Genomic DNA, 25,332 nt, shown 5'->3' on the forward strand with positions numbered 1-25,332 from the left:
CACACTGATGGCGGGAGCTGCCATGCAAGGCCCTAACCACCACTCACCAAGAGCAAGGGTGAAGTGTCTTACTCAAGGACATGACTAGCTTGGTAGAAGGTGAGGATCGAACCAGGAACATTTAAGTTGGTGGCACGGCTCCCCCAACAGTTTGATTTCTTTACAAACTTATCTGAGATGATTTGAAATAAGTCAGCGTGATTAGCATTTATTTAACTTGTACAAAAAGTACTGTATTTTTCGGACTATAAGTCACAGTTTTTTTGATAGTTTGGCCGGGGTGCGACTTATACTCAGGAGCGACTTATGTGTGAAATTAACACATTACCGTAAAATATCAAATAATATTATTTAGCTCATTCACATAAGAGACTAGACGTATAAGATTTCATGGGATTTATGGATTAGGAGTGACAGATAGTTTGGTAAAGGTATAGCATGTTCTATATGTTATAGTTATTTGAATGACTCTTACCATAATATGTTAGGTTAACATAGCAGTTGGTTATTTATGCCTCATATAACCTACACTTATTCAGCCTGTTGTTCACTATTCTTTATTTATTTTAAATTTCCTTTCAAATGTCTAATATTGGTGTTGGGTTTCATCAAATAAATTTCCCCAAAAAATGCGACTTATACTCCAGAGCGACTTATACTCTGAAAAGTACGACATATATAATGCGGTATATAATATTTTTTGCATGATCTGAAAACATAGCAGTATTGTTATTATCCATTGTTATTGGAAATACTGACTACAAATCTTTATATTTACCAACACTGCAGCTCTCAGCTGATCTTTATTCTTTAGCTGAATAAAATAAATTATTTGTTGTATATATATTTTTTTATTTTTAGCCTTGTTTTTAGTTGCAGTAAATGAGCGTCCACAGGGCGATGCTCCATATTGTACACACAAAGTACTGATTTAATTAAGGCAGTCTGCACCACTAATTAGCCTGCATTAGCCCATGGTAGTGCAGGATAAAAAAATCAATAAGGTGCAGATACAAATAAATAGATAAATATATTGCACTTTTGCATATGCATCCACGTGTATTGTTGTATGTTATATTGTTGAATTGAATTGAAATATTTTATTTGAAACCGGCACAGAACAACAAAACACTTTTTTTTTTTTTTTTACATTTTGGCAGAGATATTTATGCAAGGCTTGAAAAGTGGTTGGATGAAGCAGATGCTTATAATATCCAAACCCCTCTCACTCATTCCACATTTAACATAACAATATCATACAAGAACAATACTCTATAAACAAAAACGAGAAAAACTCCTGTACACTAACAATATGATTTTACTACTTTTACTATGAGACAAGTCAAGACAAAACACACACACACACACACACTATCTTTATGTGTGTGTGTTTTTGTTTTGTCACATATCTTCATGTCTTTATATTCCAGCGAGTTGAACCATTTTTGGGGGTGAATTGAGAGGATTATTATTAGGGCTGCGAATCTTAGGGTGTCCCACAATTCGATTCAATATCGATTTTTTTTTCAATTCAACACGATTTTCGATTCAAAAACTATTTTTTTCCCGATTCAAAAGGATTCTGTATTTATTCAATACATAGATTTCAGCAGGATCTACCCCAGTCTGCTGACATGCTCGCAGAGTAGTAGATGTAAAAAAAAAAAGCTTTTATAATTGTAAAGGACAATGTTTTATCAACTGATTGCAATAATGTAAATTTGTTTTAACTATTAAACGAGCCAAAAATATGACTTATTTTATCTTTCTGAAAACATTGGACACAGTGTGTTGTCCAGCTTATGAGATGCCTAAGCCACTGTGACACTATTGTTCTTTTTTATTATTGTTATAAATGTCTAATGATAATGTCAATGAGGGATTTTTAATCACTGCTAGGCTGAAATTATAACTAATATTGATACTGTTGTTGATAATATTCATTTTTGTTTCACTACTTTTGGTTTGTTCTGTGTGGTGTTTGTGTCTCCTCTCAATTGCTCTGTTTATTGCAGTTCTGAGTGTTGCTGGCTCAGGTTTGCTTTTGGAATTGGATTGCATTGTTATGGTATTGCTGTGTATTGTTTTGTTTGATTAATTAAAAAAAAATAAAAAAATGATATTTTAAAACTGAGATTCGATTCTGAATTGCACAACGTGAGAATCGCGATTCATATTCGAATCAATTTTTTCCCACACCCCTAATTGTTATGATGCGTTCAAGATTCTTACACCTTGAGGGAAGAAGCTGTTACAGAATCTGGAGGTTCTGCTACGGAGGCTGCGGAACCTCTTTCTAGAGTCCAGCAGTGAAAACAGTCCTTAGTACACACAATTGTATAGTTTGCACTTTTGATTTAGGGCTATATAAATAAACTTTGATTGATGTCCATCCATCCATCCATTTTCTACCGCTAATTCCCTTTGGGGTCGCGGGGGGCGCTGGTGCCTATCTCAGCTACAATCAGGCGGAAGGCGGCGTACACCCTGGACAGGTCGCCACCTCATCGCAGTGATTGACTGATGTGTTATTCGAATTTTAGTAGATCAGGCCCATAGTGCTACACCCCAAACCAGTAGGGGGCAACGTATCACTGGGAGTACAACAGAACTACCCATAGTCACTTATTGTGAATTATATTTATATAGCGCTTTTCTCTAGTGACTCAAAGCGCTTTACATAGTGAAACCCAATATCTAAGTTACATTTAAACTGGATCGGTTCGCAGCCGAGTGTGAAGCGACCGGAATGAGAATCAGCCCCTCCAAGTCCGAGTCCATGGTTCTCGCCCGGAAAAGGGTGGAGTGCCATCTCCAGGTTGGGGAGGAGACCCTGCCCCAAGTGGAGGAGTTCAAGTACCTAGGAGTCTTGTTCACGAGTGAGGGAAGAGTGGATCGTGAGATCGACAGGCGGATCGGTGCGGCGTCTTCAGTAATGCGGACGTTGTACCGATCCGTTGTGATGAAGAAGGAGCTGAGCCGGAAGGCGAAGCTCTCAATTTACCGGTCGATCTACGTTCCCATCCTCACCTATGCTCATGAGCTTTGGGTCATGACCGAAAGGATAAGATCACGGGTACAAGCGGCCGAAATGAGTTTCCTCCGCCGTGTGGTGGGTCTCTCCCTTAGAGATAGGGTGAGAAGCTCTGCCATCCGGGTAGAACTCAACGTAAAGCCGCTGCTCCTTCACATGGAGAGGAGCCAGATGAGGTGGTTCGGGCATCTGGTCAGGATGCCACCCGAACGCCTCCCTAGGGAGGTGTTTAGGGCACGTCCAACCGGTAGGAGGCCACGGGGAAGACCCAGGACACGTTGGGAAGACTATGTCTCCCGGCTGGCCTGGGAACGCCTCGGGATCCCCCGGGAAGAGCTAGACGAAGTGGCTGGGGAGAGGGAAGTCTGGGCTTCCCTGCTTAGGCTGCTGCCCCCGCGACCCGACCTCGGATAAGCGGAAGATGATGGATGCATGGATGGATGGCATTTAAACCAATGTGGGTGGCACTGGGAGCAGGTGGGTAAAGTGTCTTGCCCAAGGACACAACGGCAGTGACTAGGATGGCGGAAGCGGGAATCGAACCTGCAACCCTCAAGTTGCTGGCACGGCCACTCTACCAACCGAGCTATACCGCCACTTATAGTACGTTGCGATGCGTTCGAGTCATTATGAGTGAGCAGAGGATGACGATCCCATGACTGCTACTAATTCTCTACTTTCCACACATAAACGCATCATCAGAAGAGACGGAGACTTTTGTGTGGACCCACCTTTCCCTCATAGATGATGAGCAGCGAGGACGAGTAGAAGCGATAGGACGCCTGGCGCTCCAGCACCACCTTCAGGCTGTGAAGCTTACTCAGGATGGGCTCGAAGAGGTCCCGCCTCAGGCCCCGTCCGTCGTGCAAGTACTGGTAGAGGGCCTGGCGGAAGCCTTCGATGGACAGACCGCGGCCGTAGTACTTGTTCCTGCAGAGGTAGTGGCCGGTGTTGAGCTGGTACACCTGCAGAGACAATGTCACACATTGCACCGTTGTCTCAGCAGCATATTGGCCAAGGTCTGGTAGGGAGGGGGGCCGTGTTCTTCACCTGCATGCCACACAGTCGCACCCCCAGTGTCGCCGAGGTGCTCTGCTCGCACTTCTTCATCTGCCTGGCTGCCTTCTCCTCAGAGGCGTCGTCCCCGTGCTGCCTGGTGCCCATCTTCAAGTCCAGGATGCAGGGGTACGAGAAGTGGTGGACCACATTCTCCAACAACAGGAACTCTGGGTCAGACGCTCCCATTAAGGAGGTAACCACTATGGCTTCTCGCTTACAGAATCTGAAACGTAATCTGCTGGGTTGAGTCCCCAAACCAGAAGAGTGGAAGCTGTTCTAGCGGCAGATGAGGAACTTGTTTTCTTCACTTCCTGCAGGAAGCGTTTGTTTTCAGTGGACTCGAACAATGACCAACTGGGTTTGTGTTTCTCCAAGCTGCTGCAGTCTGGGCTCTTTGAAACTGGAGATCAAAATAGGATCTCATACTATACCAGCCTCACCCATATTTACATCCTGGAACTGCCTGCTATTGTTCTGGTACATGACAAACAACATCATTTATCTGAGGAATGTCTGAATGTGTGCACATGGCTGAAAGTGTGAAGGCCCGTTTTTGATTTACAAACGGATGCCATCGAAACAGGTGGCCAAACAGGAGAAGGATACTGAAGAGCTTGCGGTCCTTGGAATCGGACCTCATCCGGCTGAGCTGCTGCTTGTGGCAACGGAGACTCCAAGGATTGTGGCTGATCTTCTCCAAGCTCAAACCGCTGTTCCAGTCCAACATCTGGAAGGGAAGGTCCATGTGGATCTTGGCTTCCACTCTGGGACTCTTCAGCTCCACAAGATTGCTGTGTGGAAGAGACAAGATGATGTCATCATGAGGTTTCACAAGCAGTTCAACTAACTGCCCATTGCAAGATGTTTGGCCCCTTTATTTATGTCCAAACTAAACACTGTAAATTCTGGACTATGAGTCGCTGCATTTTTCCTACGCTTTGCACCCTGCGACCTATAAAACGGTGCATTTAATCTACAAATTTTTCTTCACTGACGGCCATAATGCAAATAGTTAAAAAAAAAACACACAAGCAAAGACACTGAAAAGGTGTTATTGTCTGCTCTATGGCGCCATCTTTTGGACGAGTTTGCACACTGCAAGGGCTGCAGGTTAAACGTCTACAGTATTTTCTTCTGTTTAATGCCTTCGAGTACAAGTACAAGTACCGTTCTGTCTTCTACCGTTCTACTTGTATGGATTCTTCATTCATCACTCCAAGCAACGTTTGTAAGTTTTACAATATAACTAAAACTATTCATACTTACTACACCGTCCAATGTGTGATGTCTTTAAGAGTATTTTAATGCATATTCATCGTAATGTAATGAAGCGAGCGTCTTTGGCATGAGCTGATATGCCAAAACGTTTCCAAGTGTCTATGTTAGTATTTTTAACTTACAATGGCATTCTTTTTGTATTGTTTCAGTTTCACAAATTCCTTGGTAAGTACACCAAAACGTCACCGTGGATTTATGGAGTCCATTCAGCTGATTGGAGAGCTACCTTCTGCAGCTAGTGGGTCCATGACAATGACTTCTGTTTTGTTTGATCAGCCATTTTACTGCCGTGTTGCAGACAACGTTCGGAAACAAAGTACGTCAAACATTTACAAAATCTCTGTGTAAATAACTCATGTACAGTGCGGTTAACATATGGAAACATTTTATTTTTCTTCAAACATTTAGTGCAGGGGTGCCCATTACATCGATCGCGAGCTACCAGTCGACCGCGGGGGGTGTGTCAGTCGATCTCCAGCCAGGCTTTTAAAAAAAAATAGACCTAAAAATTAGTGATCATCAATCTTCACCAAGGCGTCACTTAAATGACATTCACGGTACCGGAGGGTCTTGTGAGATGACGCTGGCTGCTGCAAGATCATTATTATGAAAATATGACCGAGAGAAAGGCGAGAAACACTTTTTATTTCAAAAGACTCTCGCGCCGTACCTTCCGTCAAAACTCTAAAGGCCGACTGCACATTTCCTATCTTCACAATAAAAGTCCTGCTTCATGCTGCCTGCGCTAACAAAATACAGAGTCTCGGAAAACTGGCGTGCACAAGCGATCCCTCAGAAAGCTGGCGTGCACATCAATTGTGCACGCCAGCTTTCCGAGACTCATATTTTGTTAGCGCAGGCAGCATGAAGCAGGGCTTTTATTGTGAAGATAAGAAATGTGCAGTCGGCCTTTAGAGTTTTGACGGAAGGGACGGCGCGAAAGTCTGTTGAAATAGAAAGTGTTTCTCGCCTTCCCCTCTGTCATTTTTTCATAATAATGAACTGGCAGCAGCCAGCGTCATCTCACAAGACCCTCGGGTGCCGTGAATGTCAATCAAGCAAGCTACGGAATTTGCCGCCAATGTTTTTCTTGTAAAGTGTATGGAAGCTGGATGAATTAGATGCCAAAAACCAACCACTTTCATGTGGTATTGTACAGAAAGGACAACTTTTTTTCTCCTCCATTTGAAAATGTGGACGTTATCATCATTACTGTCTGATTCCAATCAATGCAAGTCATCAGAATCAGGTAATACACCAACTTATATTCTTGTCTTTGTGAAAGAAAGACATCTATATGTGTTACACATGCTTGTATTATCATTAAACACATTTAACTTGTTTACAAAAAATGTCTCTTTCATAAATAAATAAATATAAATGATATATATAAATGAGGTAGATCCCCTCGAGTTGGTCAATTGAAAAGTAGCTCGCCTGCAGAAAAAGTGTGGGCACCCCTGGGTTAGTGGGTGCGGCTTATATCTCGGTGCGCTCTACAGTCCGGAAAATACTGTAGTAAGACACCATTTTTCACCTTTGAAACTGACTTTGAAACAACATACTTATCGGAGGGGTCTGTGTCGCGGTCACTGCGCTCCTCCCTGTGTTCCGAAGAGGAGGTAGAGCGATGGAGGCTGCGGCGCGAGTGTTTCCTCCTGGGCTGCTCCCGCTCAGGAGGCTCCTCGTGATCGCCGGCTCCCACCTCCACGTTGCTGTCGCCGTAAGGGTAAGCCACCAGGTTGATGTAGCCGTCAGAATCGCCTTCGAAACATACCAGCACCACGCCTGACGGGGGGAGAGCCGGACGTCAAGATCGATTGTGCAGATTAGTACAGATTTTAATTTTTCATCCGTCTGTTTAAATTATTCACGGAGAGGGACAAAATATAATCGGGTATCCAATTACACATAATTAGATAGGACAACCTGTGTTAGTTCAGCATTAGATTGCTATTTTTAGCTTCTCGTCTCTGCTGAGGGACCCTCTGATGTAATTTTGCTCAATGAGAAGAAATAAACTTGAGGAGTCTCAAATCCTGTGCTGGCTTTGTACAAACCCCGTTTCCATATGAGTTGGGAAATTGTGTTAGATGTAAATATAAACAGAATACAATGATTTGCAAATCATTTTCAACCCATATTCAGTTGAATATGCTACAAAGACAACATATTTGATGTTCAAACCAATTTTTTGCAAATAATCATTAACTTTAGAATTTGATGCCAGCAACATGTGACAAAGAAGTTCGGAAAGGTGGCAATAAATACTGATAAAGTTGAGGAATGCTCATCAAACACTTATTTGGAACATCCCACAGGTGTGCAGGCTAATTGGGAACAGGTGGGTGCCATGATTGGGTATAAAAGCAGCTTCCATGAAATACTAAGTCATTCACAAACAAGGATGGGGCGAGGGTCACCACTTTGTAAGCAAATTGTCGATCAGTTTTAGAACATCTTTCAACGAGCTATTGCAAGGAGTTTAGGGATTTTACCATCTACGGTCTGTAAAATCATCAAAAAGTTCAGAGAATCTGGAGAAATCACTGCACGTAAGCGGTGATATTACGGACCTTTGATCCCTCAGGCGGTACTGCATCAAAAACCGACATCAGTGTGTAAAGGATATCACCACACGGGCTCAGGAACACTTCATAAAACCACTGTCAGTAATAGTTGGTCGCTACATCTGTAAGTGCAAGTTAAAACTCTACTATGTAAAGCCAAACCCATTTATCAACAATATCCTGAAACGCAGCCGGGTTGGCTGGGCCCGAACTCACCTAAGATGGACTGAAGCAAAGTGGAAAGGTGTTCTGTGGTCTGACGAGTCCACATTTTAAATTATATTTGGAAACAGAGGGCGTGGTGTCCTCCAGAACAAAGAGGAAAATAACCATCCGGATTGTTATAGGCACAAAGTTTAAAAGCCAGCATCTGTGATGGTATGGGGGTGCATTAGTGCTCAAGGCATGGGTAACTTACACATCTGTGAAGGCACCATTAATGCTGAAAGGTACATACAGGTTTTGGAGCAACATATGTTGTCATCCAAGCAACGTTATCATGGACGCCCCTGCTTATTTCAGCAAGACAAGTGTTACTACAGCGTGGCTTTGTAAAAAAAGAGTGTGGGTACTTTCCTGGCCCGACTGCAGTCCTGACTTGTCTCCCATCAAAATGTGTGGCGCATTATGAAGCGTAAAATACAACAGTGGAGATTGTTGAACGACTGAAGCTCTACATAAAACAAGAATGGGAAAGAAATTCACTCTCAAAGCTTCAACAATTAGTTTCCTCAGTTCCCAAACGTTTATTGAGTGTTGTTGAAAGAATATGTGATGTAACACAGTGGTGAACATGCCCTTTCCCAACTACTTCGGCACGTGTTGCTGCCACGAAATTCTAGGTTAATTATTAGTTGCAAAAAATAAAAAAGTTTATGAGTTTGAACATCAAATATCTTGTCTTTGTAATGCATTCAACTGAATATGGCTTGAAAAGGATTTGCAAATCATTGTATTCCGTTTATATTTACATCTAACACAATTTCCCAACTCATATGGAAACAGGGTTTGTAAACAAAGAGCGGGACATCGTCTCTGGCTCAAGTTCCACATACAAACGCACATTGACATGTGACCGTGTAAAAGAAGCGCCTGTCTGTCTGCTGCTGTGATGTCAGCAGGACATCTTTAGTGGGAACAGATCCAGAGCTAAATATAGACACCCTATGGACCACTGTTGTCATGGCACTGGGGCCCGCAGGACCACGGAGAGTAGTGCAGGCGGGCCCTGGTGGGGATGCTGCACAAAGCAGGTCAGGGGCCGACAGGGTCCCATCCAACAGAGCGCAAAATTAATCCAGGCTGTGTTTTCAAAAAAACAATAAAGTAAATAAAACGCAATGACTGAGTTACTTCAGCCGCACTATTTTTTTTTTTTAGGCGCGCTTAATGCACATATGTCCGGACTCCTTTTTCACCCTTGGTCCATTCTGTAGCGTGAGAAAAGTAATGCCGTTTAGTTGCGGTTGAACGACAAGCGGGAAAATAGCGAGCAGAAATGCACAAAGAAAAGGCTACAATATGGAAATCCCAAGTCCAAGACGAGACCATTTTATCTTCGATCCCTGTAAGAAGACATCATTGGAGCGAACACCTGCTGGCCTCCTGAGGAGGAGCTTGACTTCCGTGTTTGGCTTACAGTTGAACACATTAAGGGCATAAACTCAGGATTGTTACTGTAACTACTTTAGTGAGATGGAATTAAAGTCTAGAGTCACTTTTTTACCGGAGACTTTCATTCATGTTGTCAAAACATGTCAAGAAGACACCTCTTATAATACCAATCACACACAATGGAAACAAGCCTTTTGGCTTTTTGTGCCATCCATTTGCCTTTTTAAAGCATTACATGGATTTAATTCTTGAAGATGTCAGTAAACTTCTCAATCAATCCCGATTTACAGTAATTGCACTACGAGTCACATCCAGGCTAACTACAGTAACAAAATGAAAAACGTGTCACATTGCGATTGTTCTTTGATGTCGAGGATGTTTTGTGGTATTCACTGATATTTCTGCCTAAATAAACGCTAGTATGTTCGTCGACTGCTATAAAGTGGGACATTTCATGGCAGATTGATGGCCCTAAAAAGAATATTGCACTTTATTTCAAACAATTAAACTATTTAATTATGATTGATCGCATTTTGTTCATAGTTAGCTTTAAAATTAACAGCGGTTAATCAACGATAGGTACACTTTTTCATCTTTATTAAGTGTACCCTAGATCATTTTCAAGTTTTAACACCATGACTTGGCAATTAATTTGCTTTCATGGACTGTGTTTTAAACATTATGTTTTTTTTAACAGTTCAACACAAAAAGGACAAACATGCTTTTAATCAGAATGAAAATACTTGGAGTGCGTTGGTGTCTTCATAGATTTTGTATTTTGTTGGAATACATCATTTGTATTCCTGCTGTAGGAGCACTTGCATTCAGAGAATGAGCTACACTTCCATGTTTAGACAGAAGTTTCACACTTTAATAACACAAAATGATGATGCTTTGATTGTCAACGATGTTTGGTGATGTCAAATGTGATATTTTTACCTAAATAAATGCTTGGGATATTCTGTACATTAAATATTGTACAAGTTAATTATATTCATATCTCTGCATGACAATATCTTAACATTCTCTATTTATTTAGAAAATGTAATATTCAGCCCGCTAAAACCCTTCTAGAATTGAGGACTCAACCACAACATGTTGGAATATAATTATTTATCTAATGTACCCTTTTCTTTGTCCATTTCTGCTTGCTATCTTCCCGCTTGTGGCTCATCAGTCACAAGTGAATGCAGCAAAGTTTCCCCTTTCTACGGAACGACCCGAAGTTTCAAAAAAGGATGAGAGTGGGGCAATCGTGCAATAAAAAAGTTGGTGCCATGAAAGGAACTTATAGTTAACACGTTATTTTTGTGTTAACTTTGACAGCCCTAATCCTTTAATAAACATGTTCTGGTTGATAGTCCTCAATTGCAGAATGTTTAGCGAGAATATTGAATTAATGAACAGGTTAAAACAATGTCATGCAGCAAAGTGAGTATGATTAACTTGTACAACACGTATCGTACAGAATATCAAAAGCATTTGTTCAGGTAGGAATGTCACATTCTGCATTGTCGTGCAATGTTGGCAGTCAAATCATGTTCGTAACAATCCACATCTTGTGTTATTAACGTGTGAAACTGGTATCGAAACCTGTTTTAGCTCCTCTCTTCTGAATGCAAGTGCTCCTACAGCAGGAATACAAATGTAATATTCCTATAAAATCTGGCAAGTCACCAATGCACTGCAGGTACATTTTTTATTATTATTGACATTCAAAGCATGTTTGTCTCCTTTTTGTGTTGAACTGTTCAAAAAATATTTAATTAAAACAAAGACATTTTCAAGTCATGGTATTAAAAACTTCAAAATTATCTGTCTAGGGTACACTTGTTAATGATGAAAAACAACAATTGCGATTATTCGCTATTCATTTTGAGTTAATGTGAACAAACTGCGATTAAATGTTTTAATCACTTGACATTCTTAATAAATATAGAGGTACACTCACTGACTATTTTATTAGGTATACTTCTTCAGCAATGGCAGCTCCTGGTCTTTCAAGTAAGGGAAGCTGAATTCTAGCTACCCTCTAAACACGAGCACAGCCTCCAATTACACAAAAAAAGATGCTAGATTTTTACAAAGAAAACTCCCTTAGAGAATTGTAAAATTATCCACATCAACTCGAAACAATGGAATGAAAGTTAAAAAATACTGCAGTGCTGGATTATATGTTAAGCTCGCTGATTTGCTAATTTTGTGGTCCTACGAAAATAGATTCAACCTCAGAAATATCATCCTATCGTCGACGTCCAGACCATCCGAGGCCAAACCCACTTCTCATTCACTCCCAGAGACGCTTGTCATACGATGAACAGGAAAAAGCCGAGCATTAATTCAATGATTGTTTAGTTTGGCTGCAGTGAAACAACCCAGCCTATGCTCCCCTATTGAAGTCAATGGAGGCTCAGCTTCAACATCATTTAAAGGGGAACATTATCAGCAGACCTATGTAAGCGTCAATATATACCTTGATGGTGCAGAAAAAAGACCATATATTTTTTTAGCCGATTTCCGAACTCTAAATGGGTGAATTTTGGCGAATTAAACGCCTGTTTATCGCTCTGGAGGGGATGACGTCAGAATGTGACGTCGCCGAGGTAATACAGCCGCCATTTTCATTTTCAACACATTGTAAACATTGGGTCTCAGCTCTGTTATTTTCCGTTTTTTCGACTATTCGACATCATGCCTCGTCGGTGTGTTGTCGGAGGGTGTAACAACACTAACAGGGAGGGATTCAAGTTGCACCACTGGCCCGAAGATGCCAAAGTATCTGCCGCCATTGAATGTACCAAAGTGTCTCCACATTTGACCGGCGATGACAGACATGGCACAGAGATAGATGTATAGATAACCTGCAGATGCATTTGCAACGATAAATTCAACGAAATCACAAAGGTGAGTTTTGTTGATGTTGACTTATTTGCTAATCAGAAATATTTGGTCGCGGCGTGACTGCCAGTTAATCGATGCTAACATGCTACGCTCATCAACGCTAACATGCTATTTACTGGCAGTGCTAACGCAGACATGGCACAGAGATGTATGGATAACCTGCAGATGCATTTGTAACGATAAAGTCACAGTAATCACAAAGGTGAGTTTTGTTGATGTTGACTGCCAGCTAATCGATGCTAACATGCTACGCTAATCGATGCTAACATGCTATGTACCGGCGGTGCTAAAGCAGACATGGCACAGAGATGTATGGATAACCTGCAGATGCATTTGCAACTATATTACGTTTCCTTCCACCCACATTTAATGCGAAAAAAACACTTACCAATCGACGGATTTAAGTTGCTCCAGTGTCACAAGATGCGAAAGTCCTGATCGTTTGGTCCGCACATTTTACCGGCGATGCTAACGCAGCTATTCGGCCATGCTATGGCTATGAATAGCGTCAATAGCTATTCGCTCAATAGCTTCAGTTTCTTCTTCAATACTTTCATACTCCAACCAACTGTTTCAATACATGCGTAATCTGTTGAATCGCTTAAGTCGCTGAAATCAGAGTTTGAATCCGAGCAAATGTCGCTATACCTTGCTGTGGTATTCGCCATTGTTTGTTTACATTGGCAGCACTGTGTGACGTCACAGGGAAATGGACAGTGGCATCGCAAATAGCAAAAATCAAGCACTTTAAAGCTTTTTCTAGGGATATTCGGAGAACGGTAAGATTGAATTGATTAACGTGGACCCCGACTTAAACAAGTTGAAAAACTTATTGGGGTGTTACCATTTAGTGGTCAATTGTACGGAATATGTACTGAACTGTGCAATCTACTAATAAAAGTATCAATCAATCAATCAATTTTGAAAAAAACTTCAAAAAATACAACAAGCCACTGGGAACTGATTTTTATTGTTTTGAACCCTTTTGAAATTGTGATAATGTTCCCCTTTAATGCACTGTGACGCCACCAAAATAATTGCGAAAAACGTCGCAAAAGTAGCTGATTCTGAACAAAAGTTGAACGCCTTCTAGCGCTTAGTCCAGTGGTTCTCAAATGGGGGTACGCGTAACCCTGGGGGTGTTTGAAGGTATGCCAAGGGGTACGTGAGATTTTTTTTTACATATTCTAAAAATAGCAACAATTCAAAATCCTTTATAAATATATTTATTGAATAATACTTCAACAAAATATGAATTTAAGTTTATAAACTGTGAAAAAAAAATGCAACAATGCAATATTCAGTTTTGACAGCTATATTTTTTGTGGACATGTTCCATAAATATTGCTGTTAAGGATTAATTTTTTGGGGGCGGTATAGCTCGGTTGCAACCCTCAGCAACTTGAAGGTTGCAGGTTCTATCCCTGCTTCCGCCACCCTAGTCACTGCCATTGTGTCCTTGGGCAAGACACTTTACCCACCTGCTCCCAGAGCCACCCACACTGGTTTATATGTAAAAATTAGATATTGGGTTTCACTATATAAAGCGCATTGAGTCACTAGAGAAAAAGCGCTATATAAATATAATTCACTTCACTTTTTTTGTGAAGAAATGTTTAGAATGAAGTTGATGAATCCAGATGGATCTCTATTACAATCCCCAAAGAGGGCACTTTAAGTTGGTGATTGCTTCTATGTGTAGAAATATTTATTTATAATTGAATCACTTGATTATTTTTCAACAAGTTTTTAGTTATTTTTACATCTTTTTTTCCAAATAGTTCAAGAAAGACCACTACAAATGAGCAATATTTTGCACTGTTATACAATTTAATAAATCAGAAACTGATGACATAGTGCTGTATTTTACTTTATAACTTTTCTTCAACCAGAAATGCTTTGCTCTGATTAGGGGGTACTTGAATTAAAAAAATGTTCACAGGGGTACATCACTGAAAAAAGGTTGAGATCCACTGGCGTAGTTAATGAAAAGTCAACAACAAAATACATTTTTGATCACTTCTTTTTAAAATTTTAGGGGAAACAGTCTTACAGCAATCACCACTTACTGTAAGCATAAAGCAGCAATAGTTAGTATTTATACAGTTCTATTACAGGGGATAAGACTAAAGCACTGTAAAAAACATAAGAATAAAGTGCTTCTGTGTACAGGGGCCCGTCCATCAAAGCATGAAACAACTGCTTACTCTGCGTTTGTTAGTCAGTTGATCTTGTCTGTGTCTGCGCCATTTAGTCGACTTATTTTAAAGTAAACATGGGAACATTCGCGAGCATCAATCAGGTGACGAAAAGCAGAGCATTGTGCTTGTGTGCCATATGCACATACCTCTGGAGTGTGAACAATGCAGTGAGCGAGGTGACAGTATTATGTTACATTATGTGGGCACGGGTGACCTTTTGCGGCAATTAAACCCTGTTTGGGTCGGGCTATAAAAATAGCATCTTTCTAGCGCGAGAGTGCAATATGGCTGTTGTTGACACTGCCCAGCCTCCGTGGGAGCGCGAGGGCGTAAATGTGTGTTGAGCGAATGGCGTGCATGTAGCGTGTTTACTGTCAAGGTTGTGGATTGAGTCAGCAGAACATAGAGAGGACAGGTGTCAAACCCAAGTCCAGGGGGCCAGATCTGGCCTGCCATATCATTTTTGGTGGCCCGCCAAGCCATTTTATATAGTTATCTGGTCCACCATGGTATTTATTTTGGCCCGCCACGTTATTTTATGTTGTCTTTCACAGTATTTTATGTGGCCCACCACACCATTTTCATGTAATTTTATGCGGACGCCACACCATTAAACGTCAACCACCATGTCATGCTTTAGGTTAGTGGTTCTGAAATGGGGGTACACGTACCCCTGGGGGTACTTGAAGGTATGCCAAGGGGTGCTAAGGCAAAATATCGAGACATATATCGTGTATCGTGACTAGGGATGTCCCGATACAACTTTTTCACTTCCGATACGATACCGATATTGTAGCCTTGAGTATTTGCCGATACCGATATCAATACGATACGATATAGGCACAAATCATACATATATTTATTCCTTATTTTGTTTTGTAGAATGTTAGAAAAGGCTTGATAAAGTGATGTTACTGTTACTGATGTTGTAGTGTTAAAACAGAAAACAATAGTCAGCAAGAGTAGGTATAGGAAAAACTGACCCCTTTATTATTAACCAATTGGTTACATAAATTTTAACCTTCAACATAAGAGTATTACCTCAACAAATCTAATAAAAACAAAATGTTATATTTAAAGTGCAAAATAACCACTAATACCAACATAATTATACAATTGAAAATAATAAATTAAAAATAAATTAGAAGACCCTGAAAAATAACCTAAATAAATCCAATAAAAAAAACAAAAAACATTTTAAAGTGCAAACAATTCAAGTTCACTTCAGTTATTTTTTTACTGTCAGCATATGTTGGAAACAACTGTGGGCAGGGACAAAAACCACAAAAACAACACAATATTGTCCACTGTCCAACTGCTCTAAATTAAGAGTTCACAGCTCCAGTTTCACTGACTGACTATGCCCAAAACAATGTAGTAATTACTCTTAGCATAAAACAAATAATAATCAGTCAGTGCTGACTACCCTTACTACTCCTCCTCCTCCTTCTCCACTTTCTGCAGTTCGAGCATAATGTGGAGATTTTTTTTTAAGAAGATAAGCATTTCGGCATGCTGTGAGTTAAAATACTTCCACACATCACTACACTTTGCTGAGCACACGCGTTGTCGTTGTTGTGATCACGTGGGCTGTGCATGCTGGATCAGAGAAGCTCTTCTTCCGCGGCCGCCACCACCGTTAATTAAGGGGCATTGGCGCCACCTACTGTGTTGGAGTGTGATCAAACCAGTCTTATATCGGAGTGCTTATATCGGAGTTTTTAGATTCAGTCCGATAAAATCCGATATTCACTTTTTTGGCTAATATCGGACCGATTTCCGATATCAATATCGGATCGGGACATCCCTAATCGTGACATGGCCTAAAAATATTGAGATATTAAAAAAAGGACATATCGCCCAGCCCTAGTTTGTATCCTAAAGGCTGCAAATAATAAAGCTCTATCTAATTAAATGCATTCGTTTGCAATTTATAAATAAATAAATAAATGGGTTGTACTTGTGTAGCGCTTTTCTACCTTCAAGGTACTCAAAGCGCTTTGACACTACTTCCACATTTACCCATTCACACACACATTCACACACTGATGGAGGGAGCTGAGTAGTGACTAATAATGAGCTCTATGTAATAATAAGTACAAGTTCTGAATAATAATAATTTCAAAGCAAATTCTTTCTCAATCAGTTAGTAAAGAATATAATAACAGTTGCCTATTCAAATTCTGTAACAAGGCGATTACATACATTTATATATGTAGATATATATATATATATATATATATATATATATATATATTTTTTTTTTTTTGAGGCCAAAAATAATTGCCATGTGGCCGTGAACAAAAACGTGTTTGACACCCCTGATATGGAATGTGGTACCTTTGTACTCCGGGGTGAACTCCTTCATCTCTGGAGGCAGAAATTCATAGAAGCGCTGCTCTCGGCAGATGAGAGGCTTGCACACTGTGTGGTCATCATAGCGCATCATACTGGTGTGACCCCCCACCTGCAGGGTGCAGGTAAGAAAAAAAACAGATCCTATTAAACTCAACTCTACAGTAATTATTCCGGATATATCACATAATCTTGTACTTCTTACCTGGTGCATGAAGGGCTCCAATGGAACACCACCGCCTCGGGATGCAAGTGATGCTCCTCCCCCTGGCCCCGCCCCCTGCAGCTTGTTGTCCATGTTGTTGGTATGAGGGAGGCACATGGCTCCTGGCGGACGAACCGCACCTCCTCCTGAAAGGCGTAGATTTAACACGCAAAGACCATGTGTATCTTTACTCGCTGCAAAGCGAAAAACCTTCTCTTACCTGGCACATGGGCTCTGGCGGGCGGTGAGGGCGAGGGCGGGGCACAGGGCACCACGGGCTGCTGGGAGCGCACGCCGGCCCCAGGGGGAGGCGGCGCCAGACCGAAAAACCACCTTGTGAGTTCTTGGATCAGAGTGCTCCACTCCACCGCCGGCAGCACAACGACCCGCTCGGGGGCAGGGGGCGCGCAGGTCAGGTGGAAGCCAGGTGAAGGTGTAGCTCACCACTTCCTGCAGACAAACGCAGAAAGAAATGTGTGTGAAACAAGAAAGTCGCCATGAAGATGACATGTGATGAAATGCACTACAGTGTGACACGACACGTTCGCACAAATTGTCCCAAAATAAAAGCCTCGAAGGAGTCGATCCCCAGAGGGTTTTTTTTTTTTCAGCTGATGTTTTAAAGTCCCAGCTGCTTCGGGGTTCAAAACATCAACAGTGATTTGAGAGGACGTTTGGCGATTCAAGCTGCGTTTCAGCACAAACACTGCAGCTGACAAGATGAAATCAAAGCGGCTCCGTTGCCAAGGGACATCGGCCACAAAAAAAAAAAAATGCAGGGAGAATTCTTTGCATATGAGACAATGAGTGCAGTTGTACAAACCCTGTTTCAATTTGAGTTGGGAAATTGTGTTAGATGTACATATAAACGGCATATGCAAATCCTTTTCAACCCATATTCAGTTGAATATGCAACAAAGACAACATATTTGATGTTCAAACTGATTAAAAAATGTGTTTGCAAACAATCATTAACTTTAGAATTTGATGCCAGCAACACGTGACAAATAAGTTGGGAAAGGTGGCAATAAATACTGATAAAGTTGAAGAATGCTCATCTAACACTTAGTTGGAACATCCCACAGGTGTGCAGGCTAATTGGGAACAGGTGGGTGCCATGATTGGGTATAAAAGCAGCTTCCATGAAATGCTAAGTAATTCACAAACAAGGATGGGGCGAGGGTCACCAATTTGTAAGCAAATTGTCGAACAGTTTTAGAACAACATTTCTCAACGAGCTATTGCAAGGAATTTACGGATTTTACCATCTGCCGTCCTTAAATTATCAAAAGGTTCAGAGAATCTGGAGATATCACTGCACGTAAGCGATGATATTACGGACCTTTGATCCCTCAGGTGGTACTGCATCAAAAACCGACATCAGTGTGTAAAGGATATCACCACATGGGCTCAGGAACACTTCATAAAACCACTGTCAGTAACTACAGTTGGTCGCTACATCTGCAAGTGCAAGTTAAAACTCTACTATGCAAAGCAAAACCCATTTATCAACAATACCTAGAAACACCGCCGGCTTCGCTGGGCCCGAGATCATCTAAGATGAACTGATGCAAAGTGGAAAAGTGTTCTGTGGTCTGACAAGTCCACATTTCAAATTATATTTGGAAACTGTGGACGTGGTGTCCTCCGGAACAAAGAGGAAAATAAGCATCCAGACCAGGGGTAGGGAACCTATGGCTCTAGAGCCAGATGTGGCTCTTTTGATGACTGCATCTGGCTCTCAGATAAATATTAGCTGACATTGCTTAACACGGTAAGTAATGAATAATTCCGTTGGTAATCAGTGTTAAAAATAACATTCAGAATATAAAACATTCTCATGCATCTTAATCCATCAATCTGTTTTCTTCCGCACCTGTTCATTAATGGTAAGAAGTATTTTACTTATTATTGGTTAACTTCACAATAACAATGTTATTAAAAAGAATAAGAGACTTATTTTACTCTAAAAACGTTGGACTTACTTAAAAATGCACACATTTCGTTGCAATCAGTGTTAAAAAATACTATATGGCTCTCACGGAAATACATTTTAAAATATTGGGCTTTCATGGCTCTCTCAGCCAAAAAGGTTCCCGACCCGTGATCCAGACGGTTCTAGGCGCAAAGTGTAAAAGGCAGCATATGTGATGGTATGGGGGTGCATTAGTGCCCAAGTCATGGGTAACTTACACATCTGTGAAGGCACCATTAATGCTGAAAGGTACATACAGGTTTTGGAGCAACATATGTTGTCATCCAAGCATCGTTATCATGGAAGCCGCTGTTTATTTCAGCAAGCCACGTGTTACAACAGCGTTGCTTCGTAGTAAAAGAGTGCGGGTACTTTCCTGGCCCGCCTGCAGTCCAGTCATGTCTCCCATTCAAAATGTGTGGCGCATTATGAAGCGTAAAATATAACAGCGGAGACCCCGGACTGTTGAAGGACTGAAGCTCTACATAAAACAAGAATGGGAAAGAATTCCACTTTCAAAGCTTCAACAATTAGTTTCCTCAGTTCCCAAACGTTTATTGAGTGTTGTTAAAAGAAAAGGTGATGTAACACAGTGGTGAACATGCCCTTTCCCAACTACTTTGGCACGTGTTGCAGCCATGAATTTCTAAGTTAATTATTATTTGCAAAAAAAAAATACGTTTATGAGTTTGAACATCAAATATGTTGTCTTTGTAGTGCATTCAATTGAATATGGGTTGAAAAGGATTTGCAAATCATTGTATTCCGTTTATATTTACATCTAACACAATTTCCTAACTCATATGGAAACGGGGCTTGTATGAAAAGAACTGTATCACAATAAATCTTAAAACCATGCAAACCTGTACATAAGTCAGTTACTGTGTGGACGGACGATTCAATTGGGACACTCATATGGTGTATAGACTGGTTCATATTTTACACTTTAGAGCTTGACAAGGCTACGGCAGACTATGTGAAATTCTGTGTTAATAATGTAGCCAAGAAGAATATTGTCACCTACCCCAGACTTGGGCAAGTCCGTTAAGATTTTCAACCCGGCTCGCCGGACATTCCCACATAATTTTTTTTAGAACCCTAACATCAAAACTTAAGTCACCATTATGATGTGCAGTGCTGTTTTCAAGTGACCGTAAGTCTCTAACTTCAGAAAGTACCAAGCTGTGTGGGCGGGGTTTGTTTCCACAGAACAGAGTGTTCCAAAATAGCCAAGCCTGAAATGCGTCTGTCCATCAGATTTTTACAACAAAGTTCTGCAAAAAGGGATATTATGTCAATTTGCAGGTGTTTTTTTTTTTTTACCATTCGCAGTGTTTCTTGCATTTCTGTTGCGTTTCGCTTGATTGTGAAAGTTGCTGATTGAAGAGGTAGTGTGAGAAGTAAGAGGAGCGGCGTTCATATGTTGTTAATATTCAGTGTTTTATCCTTCATAACGTATTTCCTTGAATTGCCGCCGGGGCGCTAATTAATTTAAAACCTCTTCTCACTCCAGCGTTTACCAAAGGCATGCGGTAAAGGCAAGCATGCGCTAATTATTTTAAAACCTCTTCTCACTCCGGTGCTTACCAAAGGCATGCGGTAAATTTAGGCCTGCGCTTATAAATTTGTGTGTGATGTAAAGATATCATCATGAAAAGCACATTTAATTAAAAAAACGTTATTATGGTCTTACCTTTATTTATAAATGAAGTCCATGCGCAGCTCCTTCTGATCAAAAGCATGGATAACTTGTTTATAGAAGTCTTCCTTATCTTTCTTCAGTTTTAAAAGTCTCTCTGTCTCGATGGAGATCTTCCTTTATTACCTCCTGCTTGGATTGAAAGTCCAGTTTATAAAAAGTTTTATTTTAGATATGTAATCCTCCATGTTAAAAGTGCAAGCGAAAGGAAAAAATAAACGATCGCTGCTCACTCTTGCTGTTTGTTGTCACTTCTTCTGCAGCCGAGTAGTCACAAGAAGGATCACTAGCACCCTCTACCACCAGGAGGCGGGAGTCATTTAATGACTCATATTTGACACACGCAGCTACGGTATATTAATAAAACATAGCTGCTTACTGTTCTTTTTAGCATATTCAATAGCTTGGACCTTAAATCCTACTGAATAGCTCTTAATCTTCTTCCCTTTATGCGATTTCAAATGATTGAAATCAGCCTCCTCCATTTTGAAAATGATGACAGGTGAAGTGTTACTCGCGACGTGACGAGTTTGACCCGGCGGAAATTCTAGGTATATGCTAATTATTTAGCGAAACAAGTTTGAACCTGCGGAAATTCTAGACATGGGCTAATAAAAATAATATTTAGCGAAACGAGTTTGACACAGCGTTAATCCTGAGCTGGTCGCAATGCTAAGCATGCGCTAATTATTTTGCGAAACGAGTTTGACCCGGCAGTAATTCTAGGCAGGCGCAGACTATATACCCGGCGGCAATTCAAGGAAATACGGTATTTATTAATACAAATCCCACATTCTTTATTGTCATGTACATTCTGGATGTGTCATTCAGTAAAACGATTTACAACTCCATTTTGCTTTTTAAGGTGGTCTGTCGTAACGTTTTTAGCATTCAATCAGACATTATTGTGAGTTTTTGTATTAGCGTTACAGAAAAAAGGGACCCAAGCACTCATACTGTACAACATGTTTCTACAACCAGCTCGGCAGCTGTGTCTCTTCATCCGCATCTCCTCCAGTCAAGCCACAAGGAAATGCGAGGCTTAACAATTCTGATTGGCCAACATGTTCGTCGACAAAACCCCCCACAAAACAGCCTCTTGCACTAATTAAAAACTCAATGTCGATTAATCATGCAGCCCTGCTTCAAATACTAAAAAACTATGGGACACAATGAAATCGGCAACTAATAGGAATTTACAATAAAACAAACTATTTCATTGGATGAACAGCAAAAACAGATTTGACCTACGGAATTTTTCCTATGAGTGTGACAGAGTAAGGCAGTCATTACCAGAAACCGATACCACCGGAGGTGAATCCAAACAGCGTTCAGCATTTTGTACTGAGTAAACCTATAAATCTGCTGTGCAAACCAATAAATCTACTGGGCCAGATGGATTGCCGGCCGTTCTGATCAAAAGCCGCGCAAAGGAACGGCCACCATGCCGGTGTCCTATATTCCAGCGGTCATTACACACCCACACTGCTCCAGCTCTGTGGAAAAGGACAACAACAACACCTGTGTCCCAAAAGCCTTGGGCTAAAGACGACGACTTTTGCTCTGTAACCTTGACCTCGATAACTGTGAAATGTTTGGAAAGATTAGTCGTGTCACTGCTCAAAAGAGAAGTGCAGTCCATGTTGGATGCATGTCAGTTTGCCTAAATACATAAACGCAGTACTGAGGATGCTGTTTTCTGCTTGTTGCACTTTGAAAGCTTGCATTTTATTTATTGATTTAAGTCCAGCATTTAACACTGTGCAAGAAAAAATAGTCTTGAACGTCAATACTACCTTGATTAAATGGTTTTATTCTATTTTAAATAAGCACACACAGCAAATAAAGGTTAAATGATCAATCAATCAATCGTTTACTTATATAGCCCTAAATCACGAGTGTCTCAAAGGGCTGCACAAGCCACAACGACATCCTTGGTTCATATCCCACATCAGGGCAAGAGAAAACTCAATGAAACCTTGGAGGGGGACCGCAGATGTGGGAACCCCCCCTGTCGACCGGTGCAAAGGATGTCGAGTGGATCTAGCATAATTTTGTGAGAGTCCAGTCCATAGTGGATCTAGCATAATAGTGCGAGAGTCCAGTCCATAGTGGATTTAACATAATAGTGTGAGAGTCCAGTCCATAGTGGATCTAACATAATAGTGCGAGAGTCCAGTCCACAGTGGATCTAACATAATAGTGTGAGAGTCCAGTCCATAGTGGATCTAACATAATAGTGTGAGAGTCCAGTCTATAGTGGATCTAACATAATAGTGTGAGAGTCCAGTCTATAGTGGATCTAACATAATAGTGTGAGAGTCCAGTCTATAGTGGATCTAACATAATAGTGTGAGAGTCCAGTCCATAGTGGATCTAACATAATAGTGTGAGAGTCCAGTCTATAGTGGATTTAACATAATAGTGTGAGAGTCCAGTCTATAGTGGATTTAACATAATAGTGTGAGAGTCCAGTCTATAGTGGATTTAACATAATAGTGTGAGAGTCCAGTCCATAGTGGATCTAACATAATAGTGTGAGAGTCCAGTCCATAGTGGATCTAACATAATAGTGTGAGAGTCCAGTCCATAGTGGATCTAACATAATAGTGTGAGAGTCCAGTCCATAGTGGATCTAACATAATAGTGTGAGAGTCCAGTCCATAGTGGATCTAACATAATAGTGAACGAAATAAGACACGGCCAGGCATCAAACAATGTAATACAGAAGTTCTACAAGGCTATCCTTTCTACACTTTACACTAATGACTTCAGGAAAGTACATCCTGAAAATTGTATTTTTAAATTATGCATAACGACATAGTTCACATACCACAGTTGAATTAAGTGGTGTGACAGAAACAATCTCATTTTAAATGTGGAAAAAACACAAGAGATGATTTTTGACCCGAGGCAAGTGACTACACAAGAGCCAGTGGTCATTAAAGACCAGACTATCAATCGGGTGACAACATAAGAATATGTAAGGGTTCATGTTGATGACCTGCTCAGCTGGAAATCGCATATTGATAACCTGCAAAAAACTGCAACTAAGACTACATTTTGGAAACAAATGAGTCTGTATGTTAAATTAAGTTAAAGTAGCAATGATTGTCACACACACACTAGGTGTGGTGAAATGTGTCCTCTGCATTTGACCCATCCCCTTGTTCAACCCCTTGGGAGGTGAGGGGAGCAGTGGGCAGCAACAGTGGCCGCGCCCGGGAATCATTTTTGGTGGTTTAACCCTCAATTCCAACCCTTGATGCTGAGTGCCAAGCAGGGCGGTAATGGCTCCCTTTTTTATAGTCTCTGGTATGAGGGGTTTGAACTCACAACCTACCGATCTCAGGGTGGACACTCTTACCACTAGGCCACTGAGTGGGTGTTATCAATCACATCGTGCTGGTTTCCTACAGAGCTATCCTTGTGAGCCTAATCAGATATAGAATCACAGTATGCTTTTGCAACTTAACCGAACATCTGAGGACCAGATTGGCTAACATGGATAAAACCGCAATGAATATAATTGGTATGAAACATGAGTACCGTATTTTTCGGGTTATAAGTCGCTCCGGAGTATAAGTCGCACCTGCCGAAAATGCATAATAAAGAAGGAAAAAAACATATAAGTCGCACTGCAGTATAAGTCGCATTTTTGGGGGAAATTTGTTTGATAAAACCCAACACCAAGAATAGACATTTGAAAGGCAATTTAAAACAAATAAAGAATAGTGAACAACAGGCTGAATAAGTGTAGGTTATATGAGGCATAAATAACCAACTGCTATGTTAACCTAACATATTATGGTAAGAGTCATTCAAATAACTATAACATATAGAACATGCTATACCTTTACCAAACAATCTGTCACTCCTAATCCATAAATCCCATGAAATCTTATACGTCTAGTCTCTTACGTGAATGAGCTAAATAATATTATTTGATATTTTACGGTAATGTGTTAATAATTTCTCACATAAGTCGCTCCTGAGTATAAGTCGCATTATGAAAAAAAAAAGATATAGTCCAAAAAATACGGTATATGCAATACAGGCCAAAAGTTTGCACTCAATGTGTTTTCTTTATTTTCATGACTATTTACATTGTAGATTGTCACTGTTGGAAATCACAACTATGACACCCGTGAAGTGAAAACCATTTCAGGTGACTACCTCTTGAAGCTCATCAAGAGAATGCCAACAGTGTGCAAAACAGTAATCATAGCAAAGGGTGGATATTTTGAAAAAAATAAAAAACATCCATCCATCATCTTCCGCTTATCCGAGGTCGGGTCGCGGGGGCTACAGCCTAAGCAGGGAAACCCAGACTTCCCTCTCCCCAGCCACTTCGTCTAGCTCTTCCCGGGGGATCCCGAGGCGTTCCCAGGCCAGCCGGGAGACATAGTCTTCCCAACGTGTCCTGGGTCTTCCCCGTGGC

The 25,332-nt window shown here is 40.9% G+C and overlaps 1 protein-coding gene across 4 annotated transcripts in view; it reads right to left on the reverse strand.

The window, feature by feature from the left end:
* Positions 1-25,332, reverse strand: part of ip6k1 (inositol hexakisphosphate kinase 1) — a 45,038-nt gene that overhangs the window by 3,456 nt on the left and 16,250 nt on the right. For 3 of the 4 annotated variants that reach the window (XM_061891532.1, XM_061891533.1, XM_061891534.1), the window contains exons 2-8: positions 17,438-17,667; positions 17,218-17,363; positions 16,998-17,124; positions 6,937-7,159; positions 4,700-4,884; positions 4,085-4,266; positions 3,766-3,999 (exon numbers count right to left, since the gene is read on the reverse strand). In XM_061891532.1, coding sequence (XP_061747516.1) covers positions 3,766-3,999; positions 4,085-4,266; positions 4,700-4,884; positions 6,937-7,159; positions 16,998-17,124; positions 17,218-17,334 — 1,068 coding nt within the window. In that variant the 5' untranslated portion in view covers positions 17,335-17,363; positions 17,438-17,667. The remainder of the gene's footprint in view (positions 1-3,765; positions 4,000-4,084; positions 4,267-4,699; positions 4,885-6,936; positions 7,160-16,997; positions 17,125-17,217; positions 17,364-17,437; positions 17,668-25,332) is intronic. The other variant, XM_061891537.1, reaches the window with a different exon arrangement.

This window comes from Nerophis ophidion, linkage group LG02 (genome assembly GCF_033978795.1).
Source record: "Nerophis ophidion isolate RoL-2023_Sa linkage group LG02, RoL_Noph_v1.0, whole genome shotgun sequence".
Taxonomy (NCBI): domain Eukaryota; kingdom Metazoa; phylum Chordata; class Actinopteri; order Syngnathiformes; family Syngnathidae; genus Nerophis; species Nerophis ophidion.